General features: G+C 36.4%; 2 protein-coding genes across 10 annotated transcripts in view; one reads left to right on the top strand and one right to left on the bottom strand.

The window, feature by feature from the left end:
* COG5 (component of oligomeric golgi complex 5) overlaps positions 1-22,950 on the bottom strand; it is a 215,546-nt gene that overhangs the window by 154,361 nt on the left and 38,235 nt on the right. The gene's annotated exons all lie outside the window — the stretch shown is intronic.
* Positions 5,093-8,516, top strand: GPR22 (G protein-coupled receptor 22). The gene is made up of 2 exons (XM_041002476.1): positions 5,093-5,270; positions 6,906-8,516. Exon 2 carries the CDS (start codon positions 6,928-6,930, stop codon positions 8,227-8,229), a length of 1,302 nt encoding a protein of 433 aa, XP_040858410.1. The 5' UTR covers positions 5,093-5,270; positions 6,906-6,927; the 3' UTR covers positions 8,230-8,516.

The following is a 22,950-nucleotide window of genomic DNA, read 5'->3' as shown; positions in this document are numbered from 1 at the left end:
TCCAAGCCACTTTTAGAAGGGAACCGGAAGTGGGGAGTTTGGGTGGGGGAGGCACTGTGGAGAAGTAAGTTAGGGCTCCACCTTTCATGCTGGCATTCCATACAGGCTCCAAGCTAAGGCCCAGATGCTCCACTTCTGGTCCAGCTCCCTGCTAATGTGCCCAGGAAAGCAACCAAAGATGGCCCAGGTCATTTGGCCCCTGTGCTGACATGGGAGACTAGGAGGAAGCTCCAGGCTCCTGGCTTCAGACAAGTAAAGCACTGGCTGTCGCAGCATTTTGAGGAGCAAACCAGTGGGTGGGAGATCTCTCTGTCAATCTGCTTTTCAAATAAAAATAAGTAGAATCTTAAGAAAAAAAAAAGAGAATAAAGATGGGTGTGAGGGAGGGAAAAAGGAAGAGAGTGACAGAGAAGGAAGGAAGGAAGAAACAAAGAAAGAAAACAAATGAAGAAGAAGGGACCTGGGTAGGAAGTGGGGCAGCCAGGACTTAAGCCAGCACCCACACAGGACACTGCTTATTCTACTAACCACAGTATCTGCTCCAAGGAATCTTTTTTTAAAACTGAGAAATTTTATTTGATCTGTATAGGAGTTAGATTCTTATCTATTGGTCAGTCAACATAAGAAACCAAACTTTTCCAAATTTATTAAATAAAATAAAACTGTTCATCTATATAACCTATTAAACTTACAAAGTTTGGTTATGAACCATGCTATATCATTTTCAACATTTGCTTCTTATATGAATGCAAAATACACTAAATGCACAAGTGTGAGAATCTGTGTTCCTATGGAAACAAAACCCTGCATATTCTGACATGAATTTGATACTATTTTCATGAAAATAATAGAATCTGATCTCAATCCAGTGATTCAAATATTAACATTCATTTAAAACAGGGGATATTAGGATTACTGTGTGAAGATTTCAGAGTGCTTTGCAATCACTAAATTTGTGGGTTTTAAAAAGAAATAAAACTACATTAAGCACTGTATACTTGTACAGGGAATATACGGTGGCACTCAGAGTTCAGGATTTGTGTGACTATTGCTACCTACAGAGTTTCCACATCTTGTTCACTCAAAATAATCTGTGTATATTTAGAAAACACTGCTACACAAAGAGTTCAAGTATAGAGATGTATTTGACCAGAGAAGATCAGAGCTATGTTGAGACCCAAGGAAAGCCTGATGTGTCAGAGATGATACACAAAATAAGTTGCAGCTGAACCTAGACAATTCAATTCTATGTCCCAAGAACCTTCTAAATTTTTGAAAAAGAAATATTCAGTTAACCAGTGGGTTGGGGGTTTGCAGAATTCTAATACTGAGTTTGATGTCTCTAAGTAAGTCAGTAGATTTCTCTTTGCCTTCATATCTCCTATTGTATGGTGACTTTCTGACAATAAATGTAAGTAAAAACTTGAATTCTGTGACAGAAAAGCACCTTATATAAATGTAAAAAATAAAAGTATCATATATATTTATATCCACTACGTTAACAATTTCCTCATCTGTACCATGGGTTTCAACCAACTAACATGTTTTCTCTGGGCTAGCTAAAGCTCACAATGACAGTGTATGTGTGTGCTAGCCATCTTTCAAAATGGCCGGCATCCCACAAGAACCGTTTCCCAATTTTCAAGTAATAGGACAAGGCTTGGCCATACAAAGACATGCATAAAATTTTAGAAATTCACAATAAAACTGCCATATTATTCTCAATATGTAAGAATGTACAAGCAGAATGTAAAAGAATATGTCCTAGCCAGCCATTCTCCATTAAAACTTGAATGCTACCAATAGAAGACTAAAAACAGCACATATTGCCTTAAAACTGAGAATAATTCCAACTGCAAGTAATTTTATCCTACAACATTTGGAAAAATGAAGATCACTAATATTCCTGATATAATAAAAACAAATGATGATTAATATTCTAGTAATTCAGCCATCTGCAGTGTCAAAAGAAATTAAACCAAGCCATTTTATATATTCAAACCTAAAATTTACCTATTGGTAAATAAAATTAACAGAATCTTAAGTTACTACTTAGGTTTACTGTTTATAGCATCATTTTAATTATTTTAACAGAGTGTCTAATAATGTTGTGATATATGAAGACATGAAACTAAGTTTTTCCTTTACTACTATATATCAACAATATTAGCATACAGCTATAGGTATTTAATAAGTAACAATTTACTAACAAAAGGCCAACCTCAAAAATGGAAACAGTCAACTGAAATAATACCACAAATGATCAGCACAGGTCTACTAAATAAGAGTTACTAAAGGTAGCTTAAGCAGTACTCACTGAAGTAATGGACATGATTAAAATTTTACACATTGAAACTATGCTCAATACTAAGCAAAGTAATTTTCAGAAACTCTTTTATGGTAAAATCACTCTAGATAAATCTGATCAATATTCTGAATAAATTAATACTTGGCTGAATGATACTCAAGTCATGGCAATGTTTAACTCCTTAGGATGTCCACAAGAATTTGAAAAATGCAGAGAAGATGACTTGAACACAAGCAAACTAGTTGAAATTCAATGAAGTCCACAGTGAAGATGCAATGCGTTTCTATTTGTAGAACAAAGAATCTCAGCAGCAACAACAACAACAACAACAAACATACATACGGCTGAAACATTCTTAAGTGCAATGATCAAGGCCTTAAAAACAGTACCCACACATACTTTTCCCTGTGTGAATCTCTCCTGCTCCCCACATGTTCCTGCAGTTTATAATGCTTGGCATGAGTGACCAACAAACCAAAATAGAATACACATTTTTAAAAGACAAATTTACTCATATTCTATTTAGGACATATAACCACTTATAAATGTAGTCTTTTTAAAAAGCATCCTTATATAAAACAGCGGTGTGGGGGGGTGGGAATCCCTGCTATCCATAGGAAGCACAGTGTAAGCCCAATACAACTGACCAATCAAAATTAGTGAAGGCACTGCATCTCCCTGCAGTGGAGAGAAGCGACAAGGTAGGCTGTCATTCTGCAAAAGCGGCTCTCAACAGGCTTTCCTCTGAAAAGCAGTGCTTCCTTTGGAGAGAGAGAGAAGCTAAATGTTGTCTCTGGAGACGAGAAGCCTTCAGTATGTTAGATTACTTTCATTATGTCTTTTCAGACGCCTATTGATTGCACGGTAGGAAGAGTGAGAAAATGCAGCAGGCTCTAAACAGCACTACATGTTCCATACATTAGCAGCACGGCTGAAACAATGGCACAGCACAGACACACGTTTTCATTAAGGTCATTTCTGAAGAGATGCTTATGACCCTCTTGCCCCAATCCTCTACTAACAAGTGAACAAAATGAATCAATCAAAACTGGAAATGCTGCAACTACATCAAGAATTTATCCAATCTTTAGCAGAGGTAAGATGTGTTCCTTATTATAGTATACGGCTGCCTTTGAACCAGCATAGTGGGGTAAGATTACTTTGAAAAATGCCAGCTTAAATTTGAAGAGTTTATTTGTTTAATTCTACCTCTTTATTACTAAACATGTATTTCTTAGATCGATTTCTATTAAGACATGACATGTTTTAAATGTAATTTTTCAAGCTACATTGTTAAATACAGAGAATATTCTTTGTTAATTCAAATGAAGACATTAGTTTCACAGTTATTTCAGACATCCTAATTATTCTTAATGTTCTCAGTATGGTTTTACTAAGGTTCAAAAAATGCTTATAATTCTTAAAAGAACCAAGTTTGCCAGCTCATTTTATCTGTTATGCAATTATATGATAAGTTTATTACTGAGCATATTCACTGAAAATTATTTAATTGACAGTTATTTTTTAATCTTACCTCTTACATTTCAAACCACACGAGCACTCATCAATGAAAATTTAAAGCATCTTATCACAAAATCTGTCTTGTGAGTTAACATTCAAACTCTGTGCTAATTAAACAAGCTATAATATTTTTACAGCAGGAAGACATTAAATTTATTACGACGACAAGGGGATGACAATATGGTTAGTGTATCTTAACTGTTTGTAATCTCTGAAAACACAGGTGGGCTTCTAAAAGGAGGGGAGAAATTAGTTTTTAAAAATACAGCTTTGCTCTCTCTTGCTGTTAGATCCATTACATCTCAACTCTATTGCTAGGACAGATAATAATGCATGCAAGAAAAGCGACTATTTAAAGAAACTTAATTTTATGACTATAACTGGTTCTAACAATATTTATTTTTAGAACAAACAGTGTAAGGCTACAAAATAAACAAAACTAACTTTTAAAAATTAGAAATCACCAGAAGCCTTATTTCCCTATTTCCTATTTTTGTTTTTTTTTTTTCCTTTTTCAATAGGACTCACACAGGCTAATTCACTATTTACAACTGACAACATGAAGGAGGCAACTGGCTGAGCTTCTTCAGGCTGATGGTACCACAAACTGCAAGACATTCTTGCAACACATGATTTTAAGACATTAAGGGGTTAAAGACCAGGCAATGTAGCTGCATGACTGCTGGAGTTTAACAGATCGCTGCGTCTCCTAAGACATGCTACACAGGATAACCACAGAAAGGAAAACCCACAACTGTGAAAGCCTGAAAACAAAATGGTGAGCATTTTTTTAAGGGAGAATTTATTCTTTAACCCACAACTGCAAAAGCTACTGTTTCTTGAAGAAACACCAATTTCCAAAAGGAGAATGACACACTTTACCAAGAAGCAAAACGAAGCCTTAGCGCTTTCTGCACTAACTCTTCAGATATTCACATCAATGGATGTGACTAATGAATTTTTCCATCTGAGTTTTATGACCAATTATGTATCCTCTTCTAATGCAAACAAACCAAATTAAATAACAGATGGTTTTTATCAAAAGAACATGGACTGGATTTATAATATAAAGCCAGTTATGTGATCAAGGAATCATTGCAAAATAATGAGGACGGCTGTAGAAACAGATTTACAATTGTAACAAAGGATGTCTAAATACATTTTAGACGCTAAAAAGCTTCCATTTCCTTTCCTGTTTTCATATATTTTGGAAAATAAAGAGACAATATCATATATTTCCTCAAAGGGAAGAGTAATTCCTAACATTTGAGGACGTTCCTCTTGGGTAAGACTTTTTAAGGCAAAGCAAACACAAATATTATGTACTGCTCTTTAGAAATCCAGCAGCCAACTAAATCTCTTAATTCACGCAGTTGAAGTGTTGGAGAGAAAATGAAAATTCCTACAAGTATGAAATAAAACACAGCTACCTTGTTGTCAGGTAAAAATTCATGTTAAAATCTGTCAGTGACATCACGTATCAGTTTCTGAGAATCTGTCCTAGTGAGCCAGAGGCCCCTGAGGCAACAGCAAAGAGGTAGGTGAGAAGCCGCATGCGCCCATCACACTGCTTAACCTTGCCCAGAAGAGCAGCCCAGCTCCTTAGGGGATGCACTGTTCTTCACTGTCATCAAGGCTGACATTTCTGCTTTATGTCATTATAAATCTACCTGATAGGACAGAGACTGATGTTTAATCGAGCCATTCAGAAAACTTGGCACATTTTAAATTTTCCATTTTTGTAAGATTCCGGTGTTAGCTAAGACCTTTTCTTACTTGACAAATATGCCTCTAGAAATACTTCATGCCCAGTTCAAAAGAAAGGAATAACGTGATCATTTGTGTTTCAGAAGGTAATTCTCCAAAGTACTTAAATAAATAAATGCTGACATAATTAACTGTCTTACAACTTGTCAAAGGTAACAGAAAGGGAAAGGTTAACATGGATTTTAGTATTTTTTTTAATATGGTTTTGCAATTGAAATGCTGTACTTGAAATCCAAAATACAGGTGGTTGTATGACTTTGTATTTTAATCTAGATATTGAATTAATAACATTTTAGCCAAAAATTTGATATTTTAACTGTTTAATTATTCTGAAGCCCTTTGTTTTCATAAATTAGCCAAAAAAAAAAGCCACTTTAATTTTCTTTAAAATTAATCACTGGATGATGCATACAAATGGTTTTACAAGTCATGTCTACCTTAAAAAGTTCCTCAAAACAAGGGCTTCACATATTCCTTTTCCTTAATTTAATTTTTTAATTTGAGAAATTTTGCTTAAACAAAATCACATAACTATTTTTAAACCTTTTTAAAAATGGCTATTTGTTAACATGGTATTAAATTTCCATTTTCTCCCTCCACCAGAGGGTGTGGTCACAAAAATTCATCAATCATTCATAAGAATGATGAGAGCTCTTTTATCAAGCTTCAGAACTTTCAACTTCACCATGATGTTCCTTTTTTTATGTTTTCCGATAGTAAAGTTCAGCATTATGATACATGAAATTCTTGTCATTTGTAGAAAATAACTCTAAATATTCCCAAACACCTTACTGACTTCCAAACATAAAAATAAATGAACATGAATAGTTAAAAACAAAACAAAGCCAGTGCTCTGTGCAGTTCATCTTTATAAAAGAACACTGGTCCGGTTCATCTGAAATCTCCTGGGGAAAATCACATCTGCCATAGTCATCTAGAACATATTAAAATAGCACTGATTTCCTAACGACTCACAATATTTTTAAACAAAGTTCTCAAACACTAGGATAAAATTTAGCTTTACATCCGGGTCTCAAGTAACAAGTCTGAAAAACTCAAGTAAGGTTTTTAGTACATGAAATAATTATATAGTTCAGGAGAAAAATCCCCATACAGTTATTTCTTCCAAAGGAAAATACAATTTTTTCTTATATTAATGCAATGCAACCTTGATGCTTTAAATTTACATTTTCAACTAATGGTTCATTAACTTAAAAATTAAGTAACCAAAAAAAAATTTACAAGCCATGTTTTTATATGTCATTTACATTGCCAAATATCAAATAGTCTATTCTATTTCACTTTCTAGGGAAAAAAACTGCTCCAAAAGAATGTGCTTTTCTCCCATTGTGGAAATCAACATGCAGTCTGAATCTAACATTACAGTGCGAGATGACATTGATGACATCAACACCAATATGTACCAACCACTATCATATCCATTAAGCTTTCAAGTGTCTCTCACTGGATTTCTCATGTTAGAAATTGTTTTGGGACTTGGCAGCAACCTCACCGTATTGGTACTTTACTGCATGAAATCCAACTTAATCAACTCTGTCAGTAACATTATTACAATGAATCTTCATGTACTTGATGTAATAATTTGTGTGGGATGTATTCCTCTAACTATAGTTATCCTTCTGCTCTCACTGGAGAGTAACACGGCTCTCATCTGCTGTTTTCACGAGGCTTGTGTATCTTTCGCAAGTGTCTCAACAGCAATCAACGTTTTTGCCATCACTCTGGACAGATACGATATTTCGGTAAAACCTGCCAACCGAATTCTAACAATGGGCAGAGCTGTCATGTTAATGATATCCATTTGGATTTTTTCTTTTTTCTCCTTCCTGATTCCCTTCATGGAGGTCAATTTTTTCAGTCTTCAAAGTGGAAATACATGGGCAAATAAAACACTTTTGTGTGTCAGCACGAATGAATACTACACTGAACTGGGAATGTATTACCACCTGCTAGTACAGATCCCAATATTCTTCTTCACGGTTATAGTCATGCTGATCACCTACACCAAAATTCTTCAGGCTCTTAACATTCGGATAGGTACACGATTTTCAACAGGACAGAAGAAGAAAGCAAGAAAGAAAAAAACAATTTCTCTAACCACACAACACGAGACGACAGACATGTCGCAAAGCAGTGCTGGTAGAAATGTGGTCTTCGGTGTAAGAACTTCCGTCTCTGTAATCATTGCCCTCCGGCGGGCTGTGAAACGGCACCGTGAAAGGAGGGAGAGGCAGAAGAGAGTCTTCAAGATGTCTTTATTGATTATTTCTACATTTCTTCTCTGCTGGACACCAATTTCTGTTTTAAACACCACCATTTTATGTGTAGGCCCAAGTGACCTTTTAGTAAAATTAAGATTGTGTTTTCTAGTTATGGCTTACGGGACAACCATATTTCACCCCCTCTTATATGCATTCACTAGACAAAAATTTCAAAAGGTCTTGAAAAGTAAAATGAAAAAGCGAGTTGTTTCCATAGTGGAAGCTGACCCCTTGCCTAACAATGCTGTCATACATAACTCTTGGATTGATCCGAAAAGGAACAAGAAACTCACCTTTGAAGACAGTGAAATAAGAGAGAAATGCTTAGTACCTCAGGTTGTCACAGACTAGAGAAAGGACTTAAGTTTCACCAAATGCATATTCAGAAGTGTTTTTAAATTGTAAAAAGTGAAGTAACTGCCAAATATAAGACAAATCATTTTAAGTGCTGGTTATGTTGTAAATTTTCAATGTGAATGTCAAATAGATTAGGTCATATATACTCAATTTCTTCATTAATGTATTTGTTGCATGGCAGTTTGTTAAAATAGTATCATGTGTATATTTTGTCAATATTCTGTCCATCAGATATTCATGTAAGTCATATTTTCTAAAGAATAAATACATAGCCTTAAAACTGTGTATAACTTCAAATGTAACTGGCACATGTACCCTTGCTTTTCCATATAACTGTATACTGTTTATAACCAATCAACTGTAGACTTTTATGATAACAACTAGAATAGAACTTCATGTAAAAAACAAAATTCTGGGCTCAAAACCATGCAAGATTTTCTAGACCACTATGTTTCCCAGTGTAGTAGTGTACCTGCTATAATATTTAATGAATCAAAACTAATGAACTGTGTATGAAACCTTATTATTTCTTCAGAATGTAGAAAATCCTAAGATTTATCAGGATTTTGAAATTCAGGAACCAGAAAAAAAAAACCTGTGTATGCCACCAAGATAAAGAAATTTTAAAATTCAAGTTCACTATGAAAATAAGTTCACTTATAAAAATAAGATCAATTTTCTAAGATTAAAGGTACTGTGTCTATAGCATATAAATGCATCAACAATAAAGGGAGGGAAGAAAACTAAATTAACAGCCTCTTTCTTCCTCCCTTGCTTGGCTTGAACCTAAGCCAAATATCCTGGATTAATATAGTACACTGAGAAAAACCAGCGCACTAAAATAAACTGATGCCCAGCTGTCTTTCTGTATGACACAAACAGTCCCAATATGATTATCAGTGAAAAAAAAAATGACTTTATTATGGAAGCCTCATACAGCCTGTTTCTAATTGACAACAACTTTCTAGTAATGCAATGCCAACACGGCTCCTGCCCAATCACAGCTCCCAAGTATTTAAAAATATAATAGTTCTGCTTCCACTAGAAAAACCATTGAACAGTATATCTTGCCACTTTTTCTATTCCATCATTACTTCAATTTTTAGATTTTTCCTTCCAGCCTGAATTTATGTTGAAAACAATGAGATTACAAATTTTAATTCTACAATGGTTGAAGTCTAATATCAGACATATTTTTGTAATGTATGCATTAAATAATAATCTACTAATGAATGCTATTATCATAAAAGTATCACTGAGTTAGTTAATACAGGTAAAAAAAAGTTCAAAATTGTAATTGGTTAGTTGGACAACTTATATTGTTTTATAACACTGTATTCACTAAATCAAATAGGTATCTATTTTGAAATAAAAAAAATGTCAAACAATTCAACATCACTTTTACATAAATTAGATTCATTCAACCTAATTTATCAAATACCCCAATACTCCGAGAAATGAGTACCATGCAATAGTTAGAATGCACTGAGGTTACAGTGCAAATTTAATAATAATCTGCCTCTTCAATGGTTAATGATGTCGAGTCTTGGCAAAGGTATACTTTCCTTCTGCCTTATTTTCTAATGTTTCGTGGAGTTAAAGAATTGTTTCATTTGACGAAAATATACTATGAATAAGTAAGATTATATTTTGGAAACATTAAGATTAATTAATACTTTGTGAAAAAAATATTAAGGAAATTTCTATTTGACGCATAGTACAAAGTACAGTCTAATACGTTCCTTTAAAAACTGAATTTTACATTTGGACACCTAGGCATAAGTTAAAATTTTAGTATTTAGCTTTATTATTATAATAAAATGAGGTTCTTTTTTAGAGTTTTTCTATTTAAAAAAACCACTTACTAATGTCTTTCAATTGTCAGGTTTATCAGCATGCCAAAGAAATCAATATAAAAAGAGATTTCTAATATATTTGCCTAAACAGCTTTCACAGCTTCTTGCCCTCTGTAATAAGAAATCAAAACAAGAAATAAATGGCAAATATTATAAGGTTACTCTTTAAGCTGCTATTTTTTTCTACACTTGATACTGGAACATACAATTAACAAACATTTTTGTCCATCATGATCATCTTTCAGGTATACAACAGTACATTCAATACTAGGCAACTGATAATAACTTTTTAATGCACTAAACAGTATGTTTAATAAAATAATATTTATGCTAAAATTCAACTTTCAAAAACAAGTTAGAAGTATACCTATGGTTATTGAACTCAGTTTGCACTTAAAGTTAGAGCAGTGTTACATTTGTTACATGTTTATTATACAAAAAGTTGAAATATTTTTATTTGCTTCTTGATGGTCTTCTTCCCCATGTGTAATTTTTTATTGTATTTCTAATAATTTTACAAAATCTCTAGTGATCTTTTATAGTGTGAATTAAAAATTAAAAACTTAGAGAAGCAACAATAAACAGTATTAAATCCCTCCTGAAACTGTATTTTTCTACTCATATGCTATAAATCAGAGAAATGATCATAAATTTCTAAATGGTTAATTGAGCTGATTATTTAAAAGAACAAAAATTAAAAATGCTATTTCTGAAGGTAGCCAAAAAGTAAATCAACAAAGTATACAAAATGTTACTTGCCTTTACACTGTGCTAATTTAAGGGGGTTATTATTGTACCAATCACCACCCAACAGATGTTCAACCTATTATGAAGAATGAATTATTCATAATTATGCTATAGAAAAATATCATTCATAATAATTCTGTACTTCTCCCCATAGTCAGTCAATTTTTATCTATGTGGTCTCTTTCTTCATTCCGCAAACAAATTTATAATAAAATCTCAGTTCTCTGGGCATTACTGAGCCAGCCCCTGCTCAACTAGAATTAGACTTAGACATGGAATTATAAAATTTTATAAAAGTTTATAAGAAAATAACCTTTCTTCCATACAATAATTTCAAATCCATTTTTCAGGTCAATGCAGCATTTCGTTTTAACACTGTTTAAACAATTAGGTAACCTTAACAATACAATTAACCTCTGAATTTTACCACATTAAGTTACGACAGCAGATACTTTGAATCATGTGATACAGTCATAATAACCTTCCAAGGCTTAAAATCTACAATCAAGGTATTAAAACTGCAAGAAACCCTAACAGGATGGCAGACTGTGGGAAGTGCTAAAAAAGTTGACTGAAGTTCTTCACAAATGTCAGGTTGTTTGTTACTATTATGCTAAATTTAAGAAAAATATAAACAAAGTATTGCTGAGGAAAACTACTGCAGCACAGTCAGGAGCAGCCGCAGCTGTCTCAGGGGACAGACAGACCACGCAGTGAGAAGCTAAAGCAGAGTGTCCAAAACACGAAGCCAAAACTGCAGCCAAGTTATGTGAACAGGGGAATAATGAGATGAGGAAAAGCTTCTAGAAGAAGAATATAAGAGTAATATGCAAACAGAACTGAATGGGCCACTGATCAATAGAGAAAGGCCTAGCAAAAAGTGACAGTGTCCTCAGACGCCTGCTGACATGTGGCTGGCCACAGCAAGGGGGGACAGCAGGATTTGGTAAACTGACTAGAAACTGTTTATGACCAGTGTAAGAATGATCATAAGATGCCAGGTTATCCACAAACAACTATTTAACTATGGTTTGCATGGACAACAAGGGCAACACAAAATTATTTTGGTTAAATAGAAGACTCAATAAAGTAAAAGAAATAATACTTAAGAATATTCCACTAGTTATTAGAAACTGTTCACAATTAAAATTTATCTACTTTATATATATTACAATTCTTTTATTCTTTTTCCACTTAACTCTTACTTTTAGTACTTTTTAAATTAAAAAATATCATACATACTGTTTTATTCCATTTTTTATAACAACCCTTTTTTGAATTTTATTTATAAAGAATTAGAAACACATAAGGAATAATATAACAATATGAAGCAAAACAAGTATTATCCTTTTTTCCTTTTTTTAAAGACTGATTTATCTCATTGGAAAGGCAGATATACACAGAGGAGGAGATAACAGAGAGAGAGATGTTCCTTCTGCTGGTTCACTCCTCAAGCGGCCGTGACAGCTGGAGCTGAACTGATCTGAAGCCAGGAGCTGCTTCTGGGTCTCCCATGCAGGTGCAGGGTCCCAAGGTTTTGGGCAGTCCTCCACTGCATTCTCAGACAAGCAGGAAGCAGGATGGGAAGTGAAGCAGCCAGAACACGAACTGGCACCCAAATGGGATCCTGGTGGTTGCCAGGTGACCATTTAGCCACTGTGCCATTGCACCAGGCCCTATCCCTTTTTATAAACAAAAATTACTTATGTTGCTGATTCTGCTGGTTAAAAAATTTTAATTTTTAAAAATTAACTTATTTTGGGCCCGGCGCGGTGGCGCAAGTGGTTAAGTCCTCGCCTAGCACGCCCGGGATCCCATATGGGCGCCGGTTCTAATCCCGGAAGCCCCGCTTCCCTTCCAGCTCCCTGCCTGTGGCCTGGGAAAGCAGTCGAGGACGGCCCAAGGCTTTGGGACCCTGCACCAGCGTGGGAGACCCGGAAGAGGCTCCTGGCTTCGGATCGGCATAGTATCGGCCCGTTGCGCTCACTTGGGGAGTGAATCATCGGACGGAAGATCTTCCTCTCTGTCTCTCCTCTCTGTATATCCGCCTTTCCAATGAAAAAAATAATAAAAATAAATCTTTAAAAAAAAAAAAAAAAAAAAAATTAACTTATTTTGAAAGAGTTACAGAGAGTAACACCAGGTTCTTTCATCTGCTGTTTCACTTCCCAGTTGCTGCCAGAAGCCAGATGCTTCATCTAGGTCTCCAACACGGATGGCAGTTGCTCATATACTTGGGCTATCCTCCGCTGCACTTCCCAAAGCTGGGAGCCGAATCAGAAGTAGAACAGTCGGGAGACAAGGAGGTGCCCACACGTGTCGCTGGCATCACAGCTGACAGCTTTTCTTGCTATACCACACTGGCACCACAGCAATATTTTTATAAAATGTTAAGGGCTGGGTATCTTTCTACAAAAATATTTGGGACTACAAGTATTCCAGATTCAATTTTTTCCAGATTTTTGGATTATTCACATATACAAAATAAGATACCTTGATAGATCCTAATTGTAAAAATTTGATTTATATGAAATTCACTTACGCTTCATATACACTTTATACATAAAGTAGCCTAACAGCAATGTGCCTGGTGGTTCTAATGCTCCTGCACTGTGACAGCAACCTAGAACAGCAACCTAGAACAGCAACCTAGAACATCTATTCGGGTTTGGAACTTTTCACCTGTTACATCAACTTGGCATTTTAAAAGTTTGGGATTTTTGGATCATTTTGAGTTTCAGTTTTTTAGAGTAGGGTTGTTTGAAATGTACTGATAAAGGATCAAATAATTGAATCTTTTTATGCTGTTCCATCAATTAGTTACCAGAATGTCATTAAGCAGTGGTTTTTAAACTCATGGAACAATATAAAATCAGCTCAGAACACAATTCATACCATATCCTACTTTAGTAGTTATTTACATTATTTCAACTATACAAATTTTAGAGCATACATACTATAATCCAATAAGCCCTAAGGACTACAATTTAATTTACTTAGAATTTATGCATACAAAAGATTCCTTTAAAAAGCACATATTCCCTGGGGGCTGGCACAGTGGCATAGTGAGCTAATCCTCCACCTGCAAGCTCCAGGCTGCCTGTCCCGGCTGCCTGACTTCTGATCCAGCTCTCTCCTTATGGTATGGGAAAGCAATGGAGGATGGCTCAAGTTCTTGGTCCCCCTGCACCCACATGGCAGGCTGGGGAGAAGCTCTTGGTTCCTGTCATGGGATCAGCTTAGCTCTGGTCTTTGGGGCTGGTTGGGAATGAACCAGCAGATGGAAAAAATCTCTGTTTCTTTTCTCTCTGTAAAAATCTGCCTTTTAAATAAAAATAAATCTCTAAAACTCATACTCTGAGAGGACAAAATGGTATCAGACATGAAGCATAACTCTATCAATGGTCAATACTTTTATTACACTAAATTGAAACACTTTATTTGTAATACTGCACACAGCTGCTATCATAAAATTATCTGATTCTGACCAGAAATATTAATCTTGTGTATTGTTGGCATGCAATACAAAATTTCTATTAAGACATGATATGCCATAAAGCATTAGATTCACTTTTAAAATAAATTTTCAGTAAGCATACTGAAAACCTGTATTCGCATGTTTTGAACAGATGTCCCTTAAGTTTCCAGACAATGGACTCGACTCCCCTTTTCCTTGGGTAGACATTGAGGCATGCTAGTTAACCACAGCTGGGCACTCCCCCGTCCTACACAGGAGCCCGGCCTCTGCTTGCACTAAACGCCATGCTAATGCACCTGGGAGGTGGATGATGCCCCAAAAGCCTGGCTCCCCGGGCCCCGAGGGGAAGAATGAGATGAAACTGACGGAATCCCGGCTCTGGGCTCAAGCCTGGGTCTCCCAGGTTGGTGCAAGCGTTTAGGAAGTGAACCAGTGGGTAGGAAATTTCTGTGTCTCCTCTCCACCAGTGTTTCATATCAATTTTTTAAAAAACCAATCCCTTTGTACTATCAGTTATTATTTAGAAAATACTCAGCTACTCCAATAATTTTATGATATCCTTCAATTTTCAATTATTTTCTACTAGTTCAAGTAATACTACTACTTAATAAATTAATAAATATCTCCAGTGGTTCAACAGAAACACTATTTTAGGAACATCTCTAATTAAACTTTCAAGATTTTTTTCCAACAACATTGACAGACTCTTGTTTTATCTTTTGCCTTTTAGCATTTTTGCTGGTTGAATCACAGAACCAATCTGTGACAATCTGCCATTACTGGAAACAGGCTAATAGATATATCTTAGAATTAAAGACAGTTCAAATGGGTGGATGTAACTACCTCACAGAAAATAATCCACCAAATAATATATCCCAGATAGACAATGACTTTGATGTAAGGCTTCCCGGAGTTCCCTAATGCCCCGAAACAGGAAGTATATGTATCTGAGGTATTTATATATGTATACCTGCATTTTTCTACCATCCCTCCCTAGCACTAAGACCTACAAATTAAACAAGATCCTTCAAAGAGTGTAATCAAACATTAAAGCAAACACTGTTAATGTTAGGAAGAAAGTAGGGAAGCAAAACTGGTACATGTTACGTATACCTTTATCCTTACTACAAATGTCCCCTAACTTTATACAAGTTCAACTTACAATTTCCTGACTTCATGATGATGCTCAAGGGAAGCCCATTCAGCAGAAATGATACTCCAACTTTGGAAACTGGAGCTTTCCCTAGGCCAATTCTGTGCATCCCAGAGTGTTCATGACGCGGGGCGGCAGCAGCGTCCCAGCCAGCCCTGGGTCACAGTTCCACAACCAGCGCTTTAGAGTACACGGTGTGCCTGGCTAAAGCTTCCTGGGTGCTCAGTATTCAGGAGACCACATGAGACAGGCAACATTTGATTACATAATAGCCTTTGTGTTGGACGATCTTCTTCCAGTGTAGGCTAACAGAACAGATCTTAGCATGTCTAATGTAGGTTAAACTATAATAGGCTGCATCTATTAAATGCATTTCTGACTCACAACATTTTCTATCTTAGATGGGTTTATTGGGACACAATCTCTTCATAAATTAAAAACATCTTGTGTAAGATAACTTCTTAAAAACTTCCTTGGGACAAAGAAAGAAAGCAAAAGGTTTCCTCTTCTGGTTCATGCCCCAAGCCTGCCAACAGGTGACACTGTGCAAGCTCCAGGTCTCCCAAGGTGGGAGAGGGGCTGGGGGAAGCAGCCCAGTCACTCACAGTACCTGCTGCCTCTCAGGTCTGCATTGCCACAGCTGAGCACAGAAGGCACAGCTGAACACTGAACCCAGGGACTTCAGTGGGGGACAGCAGCACCTTAGCTATTAGGCTAAAGACCTGTCCCAAGACAACTTTTTAAAAACATAAAATTTTAAATATGATTTAACTGAATGAGACAACAGTAGAGCAAGAATTAAAAGATGAAATATTTTAATTTGATATGTAATAAAATGTAAAATGTTGATCATCGAGTCCTGCATTCTTACAAGAGGTAATTTATGACCTGCTTCCTGCACTTCCTATTAGGTAATTTAAAAGTGGGAAAAGATTTGATTATACAAATGTTAGCTGTAGGAAGATGAGGATCATCTGTCTGCCTCGAAGTACGAACTGTTCTCTGTACTGAAACTGCACCGCAATGGCTCTCACAGGTCTTTGCAGAAAGTAGATAACGTGCAAATGTTTTCCCTAACCATAAAGACAACCTAAGTCTCGGATGATTCTTACATTCCTAAATGTAGTAACAGGTCATAATAATAACTGTACAAAAAAGGCAATAAGAAGCAAGCTTGATAAGGCAACTGATTATTTTTCCTTACGCACAATAATAACATCTAACACAAAGGAAATTTTATAAAAATAACTATATTAGAATAAAGAATACAGAGTTACTTAAGTATAAAAACCTTTTTAACTATGGTGTAATCCAAGGGTAGATTCTAAAACAGTAACACAGTGGGTCTCGATCACTTAACACACCTAAGGGGGACAGACAATCAGACTGGGTTAAAAAGAAAGGAAGGCATTTCCAATGCATGATGGGGAAGAGACATATTCCCAAAACAATGAGACTAAAGTGATGCTGATGAACTTCAGCTTTCCTGCCCCTCAACCTTCAGGAATCCACTAAGAGAAGCGCACAGGGCCACGTCATCAACAGCATCTGCAATGCCAGCATCCCAGGACTCACGAGGGAGACCTGGATGGGGTGGGAGGCTTCCCTAGCTTTGGCCCGGATTGTCCAGTTCATTTCAACAATTTCAGGAGGGAATCAGCAAATGCAAGGTCTTTTTCTCTTTCTCTTCCCTTTCAAATAAACAAAATTAATCTTTAGAGAAAGAGAGATGTGGACCAATGAGTCTTCAGAAATACTTCCATTATGTATTCTCCTTCAACAAAAACAATCTTAAAACTAAGAAGCAGAGAAACAATCAAGCAAGGTTCACGTATCTGAATAGTCACCTGAGCTGACTACTCCCAAAATGCCTCCCACTCTTGTACAGAGGTGGTTGTCAGAAATTCTGAAATAACAAATTAAATGAATGAATTTTCACTAATTTTAAGAAAAAGCTACTTTGTCTAAAATTTGAATCTGATTCAAACATCTTCCTCATGATGAGTCAAAGCTTCAGTTAGAATACATTGACTGAGAGAGATAAAACCAAGGTTCTTACCTATGGATAAAAGACACCACACAAACAACATCAAGGCTGAAAACAAAAGGGGCTAGTGCAGTGGCATAGCCTGCTAAGCCTCCTCTTGTGGTGCCGGTATCCCTTATGGGCACCAGTTCAAGCCCTGGTTGCTCCACTTCCAATCCAGCTTCCTACTTTCTTTTTAAGGCCTGGAAAACAAGTAGGGGCTATATAGGAGACTGGAAGAAGCTCCTGACTTCAGATAGGCTCAGCTCTGGCCACTGCAGCCATGTGGGGAGCGAACCAGCAGATGGAAGATCTCTCTTCTCTCTGTAACTCTTTCCAATAAAAATAAATCTTTAAAAACAGAAAGTAAGATATGGCATGAGACAGACAGCATTGTTGTGTATGAATGACACCACCACCTGCTATGCCAGCTCCCATTTCTGACTCCTGCTGTGCACCCGGAAAAGCAGCAGAGGCTAACATGTGGGAGACCAGAATGGAGCTCCCAGCTCCTGTCCTTGGCCACAAACAGCCTCTGCCACCACAGTCATTTGGAGAGTAAACCAGCAGACAATAGAACCTAATGATTTGTTCACTAGTTAAAGAAGTAAATGGAATAAATCATTTTTAAAAGTATTAAGAAACTGTGGCTTTTAAACATGGTATTCTTCTACAGTACCATTTCTATTAAAAAATATATCCACTGCTTTTACAGCATGAAATCTCAAACTACTTAAATGTTTCTAAAAATCTACTAAACAGATGTCACAGGATCTAGCATGGAAATTCACAAAAACACCCAGACCAAACACTCCAAAGCAATAATCATAAATCCTAGTTACCACTAATAAAATCACATAGATCATAAATCCAAGTTACTGGAATATCTGTTATCTCATAATAAGTAAAAAACAGATATATAAAAGCCCTTTTAAATGGTCCCTTATGACCGCAATTAGCCTTTACTTAATGCCAAATTTGATCGTTTCATACACTTAGTTTTTATGTGTTTATAAAAGCAGTGAAGATAAGGCAAGACTGCCAATATTGACATTACAAGGCAAAATATAACAACAACAACAACAAAAAAAAAAAACACACAAAGAGAAACGGTCTCAAAAAGAAAAGGAGCACCTCTTTCTGGAAAAGTTGTTCAAAGACAACAGCATGTGAAATGAATGTTGCCTGGGAGGGCTGGTGTGTTCCGCAGTGATGCATGCATAAGTGATCACACAGAAAAAAACAAAGTCTCCAACCTGTAAATAGGTCAATTTAGCTGGTACAGAAACTGTGAACATGCAAGCTCAGAGACCCAAAGCTGGAAAATAAGTCATACTCGTGCTATGTTTGGCAAAAGAAAAAAAAAAAAATTCAATGCGAAAACCCAGTGAAAAACTTTGTATTTAACAGCATGTGAACCATGGCACGGCATCTTAAAAAACATATTTTCACTTTCTATTTCAAGCATCACAGTTTAGGCTCTCAATAACCAGGTCACCGTGAGGCACAGACACCACAGTAGAGGCTAGCAATCTCTCAATACTTTATTCTCCTCTTTCGAAATTCAATGCTCCCCATTTTCACTTCTTGCTCATGGCAGATTTTCAATAAATTATTGTTCACTGATACCTAAAAGTAGAGTTAAACTCCCATCCAGTCCCAAGATCCACACACTGCACAACTCCACCAAGTACAATTCACATCACATTTCATGGGACAGTAAATGGTATCGCCTTTTAGCTAAGATCAAGTGTAGTAAATGGTATTGCCTAGACTTGTAGGATGTGGTCATGGTATACCAAAATAAATTACAAATAGATAAAAAATAAACCATAAAAACACTGAAAAATTTGGAGGTTTTAATTTTTGTATTAATTTGGATGAGGAGCCAAAATTATCCATTTTTTAGTAAAGCAGGACCAAGTATAATTATACAGCTTCTCAATTACACATTTAATGAAAAATAATGACATAACCCAAGTATATACCATAAAGGAAATGCGTTTCTATTTTGGGAACAATACTCATAAACCAACTGAAAAGAAAATGTCACAGAATAAAATACAGGAAACGCCTCAATGGAAAACGAATCACAGGGGCCAGTGTAGTAGGTTAAACCACTTCTTACGCCTATAACATCAGCATCCCATAGAAGAATGCCAGTTCAAGTCCCAGCTGCTCTGCTTCCAATCCAGCTCCTTGCTAACACATCTGGGACAGCAGCAGATGATGTCCCTGTCGTCCACATGAGAGATTTACATGGAGTTCTGGATTCCTGGCTACAACTTGGCCCCATCCCAGTCATTGCGGCTATCTGGAGAGTGAACCAACTGATGGAAGAGTTCCCCATTTCTCCTTCCCTTTATCATTCCTTTAAATAAATAAATCATCAAAATATGACAAACCATAGGCAGCAAAAACAGAAAAATTTTTTTAAAAGTTTATGTAATACTGCAACAAGGTGGAGGAATCCACTGTGGGGGGAGGGTATGGGGAAGGCTTGGGGGAATCCCAGAGCCTATGAAACTGTCATAAAACGAAATAATAAATAAATAAATAAGTAAATAAGAAATACATGAACATCCCTGGAGAAACAGGGCAGACTGTTTCAAACAGTATTCTCCTTACTGAGGCTGGGTTCTTCCTCTCAAACAAAAAAAAAAAAAAAAAAAGAAAGAAAGAAAAGTTTAAATTATTATACTAATTTTTACATACACCTAATAAGTCATTTTTAAGTTTACTGATAAAATTATGGGTATGTCCTTCCACATTACTATTGAAAATATACTTAAGTATGACCTTAAACGTGACCTTTGACCAAGAAATTCAACTTTTAAACTTTATCCTCAAGAAACAACAGAAAAATTACACAAAAATGCAGGTTCTCACCAACAAGAGATGAAACTTCTAAGTGGAGGCACAGCACACTGCACAGATGAGAACAAGGTTCATTTCAAAGTGAGAGAGAAAATAGATTCATACTTGAGTATGGGCCGCCCTACACATAGATATACCCATCAGGAGTGGGACTGCCCATCAGAGGACAGAGAGATGTGGCTGCGGTACCTGCAAGTGTGGTCAAGGCAGTAAGAAATCCTCTCTCACTCACAGCCTCTCTAATGAGGTAAGGGGTGGTACCTTAATTAGACAAACAATCCTTTTCATAGGGTCTTTTCATGCATGAAGGCCTCTGGGACTTCCATAACATCTCCACATGGAATCTGAATTCCATGTGGTCATCACGAATGCTTTTCCTTCACATCCCAGATGATTCATGGGTGTATTCTGGGAAGGTGGGCATTTGAAGCTGATAGTTAGAGATAACACAAAAATTCAGGGCAACCAGACCTAACTGCCTAGTTATCCACTATCTGCAGCAGTGTAAATGAACTGTGAAAGTTGAGGGGATAAAATGGTATCTTCTCCAGATGTGCTCTTTAATACCTGTGGTTTCCAGCTTGACTGAGCTGCTTACTCTTCAAGGATAGAAACATGCTCAGGATGGTGAGCCCTTATTTGGAAGACAAAGGAGAGGAGTTATTTGTGATTATTCTTTTCCATAAATATTGAATTGTGGTAACTGTGGGATAGAGGATTGAGGGTAGAGAGGTTTTTGGACCATGTGATTTGGGATGGGTTATTTAAGAATAGCCACCTAATTCACTTAAAAGTTTCCACCCAAAATGAAATGAGAAAATTGACATTTTCAAGTGAGTTAAACTGTAGTAGTGAAAATAAAAGCCAAAAACGATCTTCAGCTTGGGAGTGCCTACGCAGGATAAATGGTTCTGAATAAATCTTGTTGAAAGGGCACACAGAGGCCAGTTGCTCTACAATAATAACCACAACACAATACGCATTCATAAACTTTTTTTTTCATCAAGATAATACTCACTTTATTGACACTTTAGAGACTTCAGAACATCATCAAATTATGCCATTAGCCATTATGCACGATTCTATGTGATTAAGAGAAAGTGAAGTATGGGCTTTGAGACCATCTAGATCTTGGTTTAAGTCTCATTTCAATCCTTGCTAACTGTATATCTCAACAAGTTAACTTCTTTCTCAATTCTAAAAGGACCACAGTAAACTAAAAGATCAAGTTTACAAACTGCTTTTGACCTTGCCTCACATACACTGGGTACCCAGGATATTGCCTTCTTCCTGTTCTTTATTTAGAAGCAGAAATTTATTTGTAATTTTGACAGCCCTGTAGGGTTTGTATCATAACCTGTAGTTTTCTATTATTCTGTGAGTTCTAAAATGCTATCGTTTTTGTGTTCTCAAAAATTGCATATGATAACAACTTTGTCTAAAATAGATGCTTTTGCACATCTATTTTTTGGGAGAATAAAACTTCAAAGTATTACTATTTTAATTTCTGTTTGAAAGGCACAGAGACTGACAGCTCCCATCTGCTGATTCACTCCCTAAATACCCACAACAGCCAGGGCTAGTCCAGGCTGAAGCCAGAAGCCAGGAACCCCATCCAGATCTTCCAGATGGGTGGCAAGGACCCATGTGCTTGAGCTATCACCTGCCGCTTCTCAGGATGTACATTAGCAAGAAGCCAGAATCTGAAGAAGAGCCAGGACAGACCCGTAATCATCTTATTCAGACTGCTATACACCTGTCCCCTGAATATTGTACAGATTTTAGTTAAAGATGAGCACTGGAGGAGAACAAAAATGAAGACAAATGGAAGTTAAACCTCGGTATTTTTTATAACTGATTCCCACTAAAATATCCATATCACAGCTGAAATGCATTTGATTTTTTTTAAGTAAAAATTTTTTAAGTAAAATCCCAAATTGATAAGGATTCTGTGATAAGTACCGTGGTAAACATGGTTTGTCTTTTATCTCCTTGAAGCAGCCCTGTGAGGTAAATGTTATACTTTACAGATGGACAGATTAAATAGCATTCCCAGTGTCGTGCAGCTAGTGGGAAGAGAACTTAGGTTTTCATGGTTTGTTTGAAATCTCTTGATCATTTATTTGCAGTGTTACAAACTTGTTAAATAAACAATGTTTTTATCTATTTGTGAGACTCACAAATAAGCATTTGAAGTTAGGGTTTAACTTTCTCACTAAACAGACTTTTTTTTTTTAAAAGATCTATTTTTATTGGAAAGTCAGAATTATAGAGAGGACAGAAAGATCTTCCATCTGCTGGTTCACTCCCCAAGTGGCTACAACAGCTGAAGCTGAGCCAATCCAAAGCCAGGAGCTGGGAGCTTCTTCCAGGGCTCCCACATGGTACAGGGTCCCAAGGCAATGGGCCATCCTCTACTGCTTTCCTAGGTTATAAGCAGGGAACTGGATGGGAAGAGGGGTAGACAGGACACAAACTGGTGTCCATTTGGGATGCCATGTTTGGAGGTAAAAGATTAACCAGTTGAGCCAACATGCTAGTCCCGAGTTGCTAAGAAACTCATGGGAAATTTCCTTCT

Source organism: Ochotona curzoniae, unplaced genomic scaffold (assembly GCF_017591425.1).
Source record: "Ochotona curzoniae isolate NIBS_2020 unplaced genomic scaffold, NIBS_Ocur_1.0 scaffold_2476, whole genome shotgun sequence".
NCBI lineage: Eukaryota > Metazoa > Chordata > Mammalia > Lagomorpha > Ochotonidae > Ochotona > Ochotona curzoniae.
This window is presented reverse-complemented; position numbering and strand designations above follow the sequence as displayed.